A 12,733-nucleotide genomic window follows, 5' to 3' on the forward strand; every position below is an offset into this window, starting at 1 on the left:
CCAGTGATCCTGGGGAATCTGGGTCATTTCCAGCCTGTTCGCATGTAACTGTTCCCCCACTCCTTCCCTCCCTCTGCCCAGGGCAAGCTACGACCCAGCTACATGCTAATGATGACACAAAGTAAATGTACTCATCTCTTATGATAACCTGGGAGGAAACTGAGCAGTGGTCTGCACCAAGGTTCTCTACACCTCTCTTCACCTTGTAGTCCTCTCTTTGTAGCTACTTGTCACTTGAGCCGTTGCCCTTCTTGAGAAATAATCATACATCAAGCTGTTCCTCTCTGCCAAGGATAGTCTCAAACTATTTAATGCAGCCAATCTGTAGCTGTTGGCATGACAGCAGCTACTGCAGCTGACACTATATGTGAGGTGTTACCGAGCACTTCCAGATTTCAGTTCAATTCAGTCCAACTTCATTTATCCACACAGGCTATTAGTTTTTGAACGTAATTTAAAAACAGGCTTGAGCACAGAGAGACAATTATGAGAATCTCCTTGTTTGTGGCAACTTTGAGCTGAACTTGCAAGTGCATCAATGAAAGTGAACAAAGAATATATGAGAATGGGTACAGGGGTAGTCCACATCAGAAGCTCATAATTCTTAAAGTAAGCCACGTGTACACAATGATAAATGAGAATCTAATGTTATTTTCCTTTGATATGAAGGTACAAATGTTGAGCCTCCTTGAACTTGGAAACAGCAGTTGATGAAACACTCACTTACTAAAGGTCAGTGAAAATGTGTCTTTTTTTTTCCCTAAACGCTTTGTGGAAATCATAAGTTTAATATTTTGCTTTTATTTATTGCTATAAAACACATTTTGCTCGTCTGTAACATCTGCTGAAGGTTGACAAGATAAAAGTAAAACTACTGTAAATCAGTGAAACGACTCTGCAACTAATATTGCAGATTTTTTATTTTTTTATTTTTTTTTGCTGCTGCTGCTGTCAGAAAAGTGCTGAATTAACTTTCTACTTCTTTCTTTCAGGTCTCATCTTTGCCTGGGTCACGGTATTCCTGCCTCCTCCTGTACCTCAACACCACCGCTTGGATTTAAATCTCCTTCACCTGATATCTAATCCAAGATTTCTAGGAGTTTGGTAAGAAGGTGTCTACATATTATTTCTGTGTGTGTGTGTGTGTGTGTGTGTGTGTGTGTGTGTGTGTGTGTGTGTGTGTGTGTGTGGCTACAACACATTAAAACAGATGAGAGAATTATAGACAACAACATGGAGTGCTGTTCTGTGTGACTGAGCAGTGCAGGGATGGCGGATGGATGCATGAAACAAACGGACAAAAGACAGAAAAAATAGACGTGTTTGAATGAGATCCACTGTGTTGCTGCGCTGAATGTGCGGAGATATTGGTGTCAGGAGGCCTTTCCGACGCAGTGACATAGGCCTGAACTCACTGTGATACAACCACTGACTATATTTAACATGACATGTAACAGTTATCACTGCGTAAAGAAGGTAAAATCCCCCCAAAAAAGAATGAAAAGCACCACCACGATGCAATTAAAAAATGAAAATAGAACGAAAAGGGTCTATTTGCGAGTTTTTCCATTCGACTATTACGCACAGAACACCTGTTTATTCTCACTATGAGGAGGGGGGAAAACGTGTCCAGACTTTCTCTTTTTTCATGTTATAAATGATTAAAACGTGCCTATAAGCCAGACGTGTTGCTTACACAGCATGGTCTACAATTGTTATTTCCAGCTCTCCGTTTAAGAGATCCAAAACTCGTTCATATTTTATTGATGCGCGCTTCCTAGAGGAAAAAAAAGAAAGTATTGCAGTCCTTGTAAATTTAGGTTGGGACGAGAAGCCTGCAGGAATGAAATATTCACATGCAGTTAAATATTTCAGGCCAGCACCTTGTCAGTCGCCTTCACAATTTACTTCCACTGCTTCATCTGATGGAGCTCTTATCCTTTATTTACTGCTTGGTGTTAAAATATGCTTGAATGATTGGCGACCTCGACAGTCAGAAGTTAACTTAATATTTTTTCATTTTGTTTTTATTTTATGAACATTTCTCCTCCATTAAATGCCAGAACATTTATAAAGATGACGCAGCCTGTTTGTTTTAAACCAAGCAGGCACATTTTTGGATGTATTTTCCCCATCACCATTAAGTGATTATATTCAAATTATTTATTGTTGAGGGTTTTTTTAATGCGTAATGAAGATGCGTTCTCCATTAAGAGAATGAACAGCTTCATGTGCAGAAGGCATTTCATAACCACCGCATCAAGAGTCCACATATAATTCATGCAAACAAAAAAAAAAAACCCGAAGGGGATTCAAGCTCGAGTGTGTGGTGCGTGCATGAGTGCGCATGCATGAGAAATAGAGAGAGAGAGAGAGAGAGAGAGAGAGAGAGAGAGGAGGAGGAGGAGGGGGGGATCTGTGAAAATAATATCAGGCTTTTCCGTCAGAATGAACTTTACTACTGTATCCAGCCATGAAATAATCTGACCCGACACTTCAAACCATCTGCGCTATCTATCCGCCCTCTTATTTACTAAATCAGCCTGTGCACAAAACGGAGTGTGTCTGATACTAAACCCGAGTAGCCTGGCGGGGCCGTGATAATCCTATATACACAAATATTTCTCCCTCTGCCACGTTTTACGGACTCCACGCAAACGCCCTGAGCTGGAGCTGCCGGCAGGGATACAGTAAAAAACAAATATCATACCCCCCCCAAAAAACGTGCGTAAAAAGCTCCTCAGCGCGCACATCTCTCACACACACAGCCATCATTTAGCCTGTGTTTTAAACCAGAAAAGAAAAAGAGCATTTATTCATGCCCGATATAAAAGAGCATACATCACCATGACTTGTGCGCTGATCTGATTAAATTTGATTGATAAATAAAGATTTTTTTGTGAGATTGAGGCAAAAAAAAAAAAAGTGGGAAGCCTCGGCTGAGTGTTGAAGGTTGCGAGGATGAGTTCGTTGGCTGCGAATTCAGAATCCTGTTGAAATGTTGAAACAAAGGCCACATTCAATCATTTCTACAGTTCCAAATTGACACATGACTTAAGATGATCCACACAATGTGCTGAAAAAAATGATTTAAAAAAATTACAAATCAAACGTTTAGATTTTATAACCCATCCAATAAGCTATTACAGGCCTGGTGAGACTATGAGCCTATCAGAAGTGAGGCTGTAGGGAAAAAACAGTAAAGACAGCGTTCACAGCTACAGATGGGAGAGCATGTTGTCTAAGATGTACATATAGAGCTACTGTGCAGTATTAGTGATTTTTACCTCGGGGCAGGATAGTCTATAGTTAGCGTGGATGTGTCATTTTGTCTGTTTCAAGAGCTCTGAAGGGAGACTGCGCTGAGCGTGTTTGTCTTTTCCGGCACTTCACTGAGCGCACTGAAGAGTCTTTCCTCCACACAAAGGCGCAGGGCGTTTGGGAAGCACGGTGGGGCAGCTAAACGTTTGAAGACGCGAAGCAAAAAGGTCAAAATGTTTATATTATTTCTGAAAAGGGAGGCGCTGAGATCTCCTTTACGCCCGATTGGCCGAACTTGACAGTGATTGACGTGCATCCATGGCAACCGGGCAGCCAATCTGCCAAGTCCAATAGGAAATCATCGGAGGGGGCTTGACTGTCTTTTTCTCCCCCCCTTAAAAATACATCTCAGCTCCGGCTTTAATTCTTTCCTACACTCAATCCCCAGCCTTCCTTGAAAAATACATCGCCGCTTCGTTTTTAATTTTTTGGTCTTGCACCTTCAGCCCTTTGCCTGCCAAGTTTGCCCAGCCCGAGGATGCGGTAGCCAGGCCCCCTCCGCGCACCATCGTCCCTCCTCCGCGGCGCTCGGCGTGTGTGCGCTTTTCTCACCACTGGTCAGACGATTGGTTCGGTAACTTTGGGATTTGCCTTGTTTTTTCGGGTGTCTTGGATTGCCTTGGCGCACGGAGCGAAGAAGCGGAGGACCAGACGCGGAGGAGAGGGGAGAGAGAGAGAGAGAGAGCGAGGAGAGAGAAAGGAGGGGGAGAGGGGAAACACAGGAGAAGCCTCCATGTTTCAGCTGCCCATCTTGAATTTCAGCCCCCAGCAGGTCGCCGGGGTCTGCGAGACTCTGGAGGAGAGCGGGGACGTCGAGCGCCTGGGCCGCTTCCTCTGGTCGCTGCCCGTCGCGCCGGCGGCCTGCGAGGTCCTCAACAAGAACGAGTCGGTGCTGAGGGCCCGCGCCGTCGTCGCCTTCCACACCGGCAATTTCCGTGAACTCTACCACATCCTAGAGAACCACAAGTTCACCAAAGAGTCGCACACGAAGCTGCAGGCGCTGTGGCTCGAAGCGCACTACCAGGAGGCCGAGAAGCTGCGGGGCCGCCCGCTGGGGCCGGTGGACAAATACAGGGTGAGGAAGAAGTTTCCCCTTCCCAGAACCATCTGGGATGGAGAGCAGAAAACCCACTGCTTCAAGGAGAGAACCCGGCACTTGCTAAGAGAATGGTATTTGCAGGATCCCTACCCAAATCCCAGTAAAAAGAGGGAGCTTGCACAGGCTACTGGACTTACACCCACACAAGTAGGAAACTGGTTCAAAAATCGCAGACAAAGAGACAGAGCGGCGGCTGCGAAGAACAGGTGAGCTGCATCCATCCTTTAAATGCTTTCTCATGATCAAACCTGCAACCAGTCAATCACTCTAAACGCTGCAGAAAAGAAAAACAATCTATGCACCATGTGGTTGAGCAGACACCCGGTAAAATGTAGTAAAACGGGCCTGATTAGAGCCCCGAAGTTCTGAAATCACTGCTCTGGATATTCAGCATCATCCTGCAATCATTTTTCCTTCTGAAATTCCTGCTGCTCCCTTTGTCTGTGCTGACATTATACTGAAGGGGTTGAAATGCCAGCAGGCAGTGGTGACAACAAGAAAAATTGCAACGATTTTCTGTAATTTCTCCTGTAATTTTTGCATTACTGGGACTTTGGGTAAATGTTTCTATTTTTATTAATACAGTAGTGAGGAACGTTTCAACTGGCACGAGGATTTGAGCTTTAATATGTTGTTTATTAATATGTCTCTAATATTATTATAACCTAGTGGATCTATGGCTCTATAATAACACTAATAATGATAATAAAAATGCAAATCCAATATATATGAAAAAGCAGTTTAATGCTGTAGTTTCTAGGTACAATTAAAGCCAGTTGTTTTTGCTGAAAGGCCTGTTATAGTGTAGCTGCTATGGATTGTTTTTATTAAAGCTAAAATAGCCTTATATAAGTGGAAATTACATATGTAATTCACCTGTTATATAATTATGAAATTATTTATGATATTGCAAGGGTATTTGTAAAATTAATTTGCTGTCTATTTTTATAATTAATGTTTATAATCATGCACATTATATTAAAATGTGTTTATTATAATTTCACATTTGTAAATATTAAAGAGTCAGCTACTGGGCTCGAGTAGTTTTGTTAGATTAATTCTTTTATTGTCAGAATTTTTAACATATATTCAGTATTTCTGGAATTGTGGGGAGAATATATGTGTGTGTTTGTGTGATTTTTGGTGGTACTGGTGAGGATGAAACGCCCTGCCTGGTGGATGTTTTGATGCCATGTCGTCCCATCTCTCCGTCCTCTGCCAGGCTCCAGCAGCAGGTCCTGTCCGGCGGCTCGGTTCGCTCTCTGGCGGACGAGGACGGCACCGTAGACCGCCTGGGGAACTCGTCCAGTCCGGAGGCCAGTCTGTCCAGCAAAGCAGCCGCCTCGGCCATCTCCATCACCTCCAGCGACAGTGAATGTGACATCTGACGGGCAGAACGAAGGGTGTTAATGAATTGAAGGAGATACGAGTGAAAGACAATCTAATAAAACAAGTCATAGTGCCTGCGTTGAGTTTTAAAAAAAAATACAGCAACAAAAACACACACACAAACTGATATTTGCCGGCTGCCAAAACATGAGGATGATCTGTGATCCGCGGCGGACTGCATCCTTATCCTTCTTAGGCCTGTACTTTTTTTGTTTTGCGTTTTGCCCACGTGTGGATAACAGAACTTAATACGGACGAAACACATTTCACGGACTAATAATCCAACGCTACGAGATGAAACGTTTAAAAAAAGAAGAAAAATAAAAACAAACCAGAAAAAAGGAAAAAGGGATGAGGGCATCCAAACGCGCCTAACCTGCTGTTCTCTGTGGGTATTTCATGTTGAAAAAGAACTGTGATATTTTTACTTTACTTTCAAAGTTTTATAAATAATGTTTATTTGCCTATTTAAAAACGATCTGCTCTGTCTCTTCGAATTTCATATTCATTTGCTTGGTGTTTTTAATACTTACCTTGTACACAGGTAAACCTGTTGAGCATGCGCGCTTTAGTGAAAATGTGTTTCAGTAAAAGGAAAAAAAACAGTAAAGATAACTTAATAAAATAATTGTTGATGAAGAGAGTTTAAAGCTTAGTCTTATTTTCTGGGTGGGAGGGTTTAAAAACGGATGAATAAAATGGTAAAAATAAAATAAAATAAAACAAAAGTGGCGTTATCATATAGAATATTCTTGATTTGGTGATTGTGGTGCCACGAAGCGAGATTCTCTGACACGTTTTCCAGCTAGGCCTAATTGGCCAACGTGGCCATAGCATCCTGTAATGCAGGGTGACAGCGAGAGGTCACGGTGAGGCCGGCTCACTAACCCGGATGATCTGCGCGAGAGATCATAGAGATCAAAACACAGCAGATTGCGTGGACCTGAGCTTTACGCAGCACATGGACGAGGACGCACAGTGCAGGGAAATGCAGGCTGCTGCTGGAACGCTGCAAGTGTGCTTTTTCCCAAGACGCCAGTAATCAGACCGTGCACGGTGCAAATGAAGCTTTTGATTCACATAAAAAGGGCTGCAACCCCTCTAATGATAGGATGGGTTTATTTTTACGCCTGAATCAATGTAGGAAAATAATGGATTTGTGCAGCATTAATTCACATATATGTAGATTTATCTTAAAATGACAGATTACGTCTGCTCGAGCGAGTTAGATTTGTGCGTAATTTTGGTTTGTTTTAAAATATGCTCCTCTGGTGGTGCCATGCGTATTTTTTTTGCTATATTTACAGCATCTGTTTACCTTAAATCTTGCACTACAATGCTGTTTTTCATTTCAATTTTATATGCATTTGGATTCACATACTTTTTATGTATTTTTCCCTCGTGCGTAAAGGCGCAAAATCGCAAGACTAACCCTAAATTCTAAAGTTCAGCTCTTCCAGTTGATGGAGCAACCACCTGGTTTCCTCCAATTTGCAATTAATTAGGCTACAGTAACTTATGAAACAGACAAAAGGCTTTCAGCTCGAACAAAACAGAAGCTAAATCTGTATGGAGAGATGGAGAGAGAGGAGACAAGAGAAGTGAAATAAATGGGGGCTTGGGGTGCTTCTCGCTCTCTCTTTTTTTATTATTACTTTTTTCTTCCTCCCCTCCTCCTTCTTCTGCTCTTCTTTCAAACTCCAGGGACAAAGTAGCTAAATATTTCCGTTTCTATTGAGAAGGAGGACGACCGGTGGACCAGATGAAAAAGTCTTTCTCGCAGTCAATAAGGTTGTCAAACTGGTCAGCGGTAATCAGTGCTAATGATGGGTCTGGGGTCCCAGCTCGGACAAAAGGGGCCCCGCCGCTGTTTTGTGAAGGGGAAGCGACCGCGGGTCCCTCTCCAAAGAAAAGCCTCCAGTGAGGAGAGTCTGGGGGGCACGAAAATCACAACTTCTCCGCTGTGTGTGTGTGTGTGTGTGTGTGTGTGTGTGTGTGTGTGTGTGTGTGTGTGTGTGTGTGTGTGTGTGTGTGTGTGTGTGTGTGTGTGTGTGTGTGTGTGCGTGTGCGTGTGTGTGTGTGCGCGTGCTACTCTCCACTCTGTGAGCTCATGTCTCGGCCTGTTAAAGGGATTTAATCACCAGTTGATTGTTTTGGGACTCGTAGTAGCTCCTGGTCCTTGTGCTGCCTCACGGGAGCAGGACATTGATTACGCTGCAGTAAGTTTAAAGAAATGATTTAACGCAGCTTGTGGGCGGGCAGCTGTAACCAAACCTCCGCGTCGACTGAGAACGTTTCGCGGTTGTTTAGTCTTTAGAATATATTTTTTGAAAAGTGTTGCAGAGGATCTGTGATATGTGATGAAGGGCAGGCTGCATCCTTGGCTATACGTCTTTACTGTGATTGAATCTGTCAGCGTCCTTCAGCGTGCAGGCGCTCTGAAGAGCAGCATAGTCTTTATAGTCTTTATAAATCACTGCACATCTCAGATATGTGTCTACAGAGCCCCTGTCTTGCTGCATTTAATGGAATTGAATTCGTGTTATAGCTGAGGTTTTTTTTCTGTAAAGCTGGTTAAATGGATTATGAAGGTGTGAATGTTCTTTAAATTCAAATCTACATGTCATATAACGACCTATTACACGACTGATAATAATAATAGTAATAATAATAATAAGTCTCTTTATTAGTAGGGATTAATTAAACATTCTAGCTGTAGGTTGATATAGAAAAAATCTAAATATATATGATGCTGTAGACTTTTCCCAAACTCATGGAGATATTATTACCGAAAATGACGTTACTGCTGCTTTTTTTAAATGGATGTGTTCAGGAATTACTTTGTCTTAAATATGTGAGATAAACTGAGTATAAACTCTGAAGCGTCCATGCTTGAGCTCATGCTTACTGAAAATTCCCCATTTACTGTTTTAAATGTTCAGATTAATGAAGTTGTATTATTTTCTCCAGCTCTGTGCGTCACCAGGCAAACGAATTTTAAATTGAATGTTCACAGCAGTCGTTTATAGGATATGAAATGAATGGAAGAGCCGTGAATTCCCCCCGACACTTTAAGAGTCTTTAATCGGATGGGAAAAAAAACAAGTTCTGAGCTATCTAGAAATTCATTTATCAACGTAAATTATCACAGCATCGCGCGTCTCTGGGCTTCTTGGTACAACAATCAAATAAAACTTGTTCAGCGTCATACACTCGAATGGTTGACACCTCAGACAGCTCCAAGAAAACCAAAGTCCAAGCTGCAGATCTTTGGAAGCTCGACATTTGACTTCTCGGGTGCGTGATGTAATAGCAAACATCTGGAAACATGCCGGCAGTTTGCTTGATAAACCAGTTAAAATACATCTGGACTGATGCCCGATCTGCTGCATCCAAACACTGCTGTTAACCCTTTGACACAATGTGAATGTTACCAGGGGTTTTACTGACTTTTTAGTGATGCAGTAAATTATATTTCATTAATCTGAGAGAAGAGGGTGGCTAACATAGAGGCATGTTTGTTTTTATACTCTGATTATTTGAGGTCTCCAGTGGTGAAATTGCAATTTCGAGGTACTTATACTTCTTCTCCATTCCATTTTTTCCAGGATAATGTTGCACTTTATTATTTAGCTGCATCATTTATACGACTACTTTAGCTAATAGTGTCTTTGCAAATCCAGATTATTAACCTGCACACCTAAAATACACAATCTGAGCAATAATGTGCAGGCGTAAAGATACTTCTACCATTACGCATGGACATTATTGTGTCATCACCAACTTAATGTTATCAGTTCTGTCGTTACTAAGCAAAATCTTCCATTTATTGTCCCTATTATACACATATCAGTTAAGACCGCAGCCAAACCATATAAGTGCACTGTACTGCATTATACCAAGAAGTGTGTACCTCAGTATAATGCACCACCTTTGACTATCTTCACAATAAACAGAAAACTAGATTTACACATTTATAGAGAATACTGAACATCGTGAGTCACGTAAAGTTGGATCTTGTGAGGTATTAGACTGCATTAGATTGTTTATTTATTAATAGCAGCAACCAATAAATGAAGTTAATTGATCATATCGAATAAACAGGATTATCCCTCACTTTAGAAGCAATGCTCACACATATATACATCGATAATTATAAGTCAGTAATATAATAAATATGATTTAAATATTATAAAAGCAGCCATTCTTGAAGAGTATTTTTGTTTTACGCACAGTGTTGTACCCAAGTACATCTTTAAAGGACTCACTTACACGAGTATTTGTGCATTATTCAAGTGAGACATCTAATAATAATAATATTTTACAATTTATTTATTTGCCATTGTGACCATATGACACAGAGTGGACAGTTTCTCTCTCCTGAAGTGGTCGAGGTCACTCAGCAGAGAAACGTGTCCTTTTCAGCAGAGCGTTTGTCCTCCGCCCTCTTTCAGCGACAGCTCTCCATCCTGCCCACACTCCCAACAACTTCCTTTATTTCCTCTCCCTGTCCCTTTTCTTTTATAGTTTTCTCCCCATTGCTTGTTGTTTACAAGGTTAGGCAACATTTCACGGTGTGATCTTTTGAAGAAAAAAAAATCGGGTGGGGAAAAGCGAGCATTTCTCCCTCTCTCCCTCTCTGCCTTGTCGGTTCATTGTGCAAAGGCCACGAAATTATAGCAAAAGAAAAAAATCATTTAAACCCGCTCCTTCCCCCTTTTTGCGGTTTCCAACCTTGGGGGAGTGTTTATCGAGATGTTTGTGTGCGCGCTAAGATGTTCTCCCTCTCATCTCGGAGGTTTTCCTTCCAAACAATAGGAGACAATGTCATGTGTGGAGCAGAGATGCTTCATGTTCTGAAGGCTCCGAAGTACCAACGCCATGATGAGGAGCTGGACGTGGAAACTGCGTGTCCGTGGCGCCCTCTGCTGGAGTGGATCTGTCACTTGATGGAGCTGTGAGCCGGTGAGGCTGCTGCAGTACAAACATGAAGTAAGATGTGAGATGAGGGTTTTATTATTCATTCAAGCAGACGACTTAATCCAGCCTGCTTTTTCCCCTTCAATCCAAACAAATAATGCTGATTTACAGATTTTCAAGCATTTCCTCATTGTCTCAAGTGTTCCTCAAGAGCTACTTAGAAAAGACTCAAAAATTAATTGGATTTCAGGACCATGCAATAATGAAGCACAAAATAAATTTAAACCTATTCTTCCACCTTAAATGCGTCTATTTATTGATTTATTGAACTGTTTGGTTACATTATCAGCAAATAATGTTCTCCTCAAACAGTTCTTCATACATTTTAAATGGCAAGACACCCCATCATTTTATTTTCAAATAACACAGCTGTCTTGTCTTTAACCCTTAGATGCAGGAGTGATTGGACCCTACATTTGTACACACATACAAGAATGAGTGGGTTTTTATACCATTTTTGTCATTGTGGTTAAGAATTACAGTTTGTATTATTGCTTGTATTATGTTTTTGCACAAACAAGACTAATTTCGTATTTGAAATCTGTTTATTTGTCGCTTTATAACAGAGTTTGAACATTTTTGATCATTGAAAAAGAAGAATATTACATAAAACAGCAAGAAAAAAATGTCAACATCCATTTTGTTGACATTTTTCCACTCTTTTCCTCCAACTGTTGCTGCTCTCCATCTCTCCAAGCTTGAGCACTGCATCACCTCTTGTAGGATATTATCAGTGATAAAGAGCTTGACGTAGTGATATGAATATTAAGATTTCTTTAAAAGTATGAGCGGTAACTTAAAAAAATTAAATGGATTGATATCAAAAACATGTTTTTTGAGGAATAGCTGGAATATAAAATGCTAAAAACTTTTAATTACAAAGATATTGCAAGAAAATGAGCTCACTGTGTAATTTTTGACCCACTTACCCATCTAATAGTTGAACTTATGAAATTTAAAGGTATATTTTTTTCTAAATAATGACAGAATCATTCTTTAAAAAGCAACACATTTAACGTAAAATTCACTAAAAAAATATGGCAGCTATCCTGAATAGATTTAGCCGGAAAAAAATAACACATTGCATACCTATATCTTTAGTTTGAGTCTGATATATGCTCATTACATATGAATCGATGTGTTTTGTGTCAGTGAAATGCTGCAGGAGACTTTCAGCACCACGGACAGATCCCCTTCACCTTCATCCAACCAGATCATCTGTTCTGTAATTAATCAGATTGGTGTGATAACATTTATATTTGGAGGTTATTGTTGCTGTTATTTCTCATTAGATGTGTTCAATAAATGCTTCAAAAGATAATTCAAGACAACATCTGAGGCTTTAATAACACAACATGACCAAAGATATTTGAGCACCAGGACTCTTATAATGACCTCACGTTCAGAAAGCTGAATCAATGCTTGTTTAATTGTTAGTGATTCTCTACTGTTTGGTGCTTTTTAATGAACCCAACACAGGCTGTCTGTAATAACTTATTAGCGGCTTCATAACTGCCCCAACTTCAAGGAGCGTCCATTCATTGATCACATCCAACCACTCTTTTGTCTGCTGCAGCTGTAAGTTGAACAGACATCGACTGGCTGGAGATAGCTCTGCTTCAGATGAACTGTTCAGGCTCTGAGTCGTGCTCGGATCAATCAGTCATCACTCCAACCTTGGCCCGTCTGTTTGCTAACAGGCGGAGTGAGGCAGTTATGTGGCCGCTGTGCTCATACCATTCTGCTCTGCTCACACAAATAGTCAGCCGGGTTATTAGCGCTGTAAGTGGCTGTGTTATGGCAGACGCAGGTAACAAACATGAGAGGAAATTGTGGCCAGACAACCAGCCGTGGTGCATTGTGGGAATATCAGCGGTGCAGAGTTGGAGATGAAGCTGCTGCTAGAGGTCAGACAGGTTGTACTATAACATGTGGTTCTGGCAG

General features: G+C 41.2%; 1 protein-coding gene across 1 annotated transcript; it reads left to right on the forward strand.

Annotated features, from left to right (window-relative positions):
- The first annotated feature begins 2,895 nt into the window (after positions 1 to 2,895).
- Positions 2,896 to 6,448, forward strand: six6a (SIX homeobox 6a). The gene is made up of 2 exons (XM_022221751.2): positions 2,896 to 4,626; positions 5,643 to 6,448. The coding sequence occupies exons 1-2, from the start codon at positions 4,055 to 4,057 to the stop codon at positions 5,806 to 5,808; spliced, it is 738 nt and encodes a 245-aa protein (XP_022077443.1). The 5' UTR covers positions 2,896 to 4,054; the 3' UTR covers positions 5,809 to 6,448.
- Positions 6,449 to 12,733: the final 6,285 nt, after the last annotated feature.

The sequence above is a fragment of the Acanthochromis polyacanthus genome, chromosome 1 (genome assembly GCF_021347895.1).
Source record: "Acanthochromis polyacanthus isolate Apoly-LR-REF ecotype Palm Island chromosome 1, KAUST_Apoly_ChrSc, whole genome shotgun sequence".
Lineage (NCBI taxonomy): Eukaryota > Metazoa > Chordata > Actinopteri > Pomacentridae > Acanthochromis > Acanthochromis polyacanthus.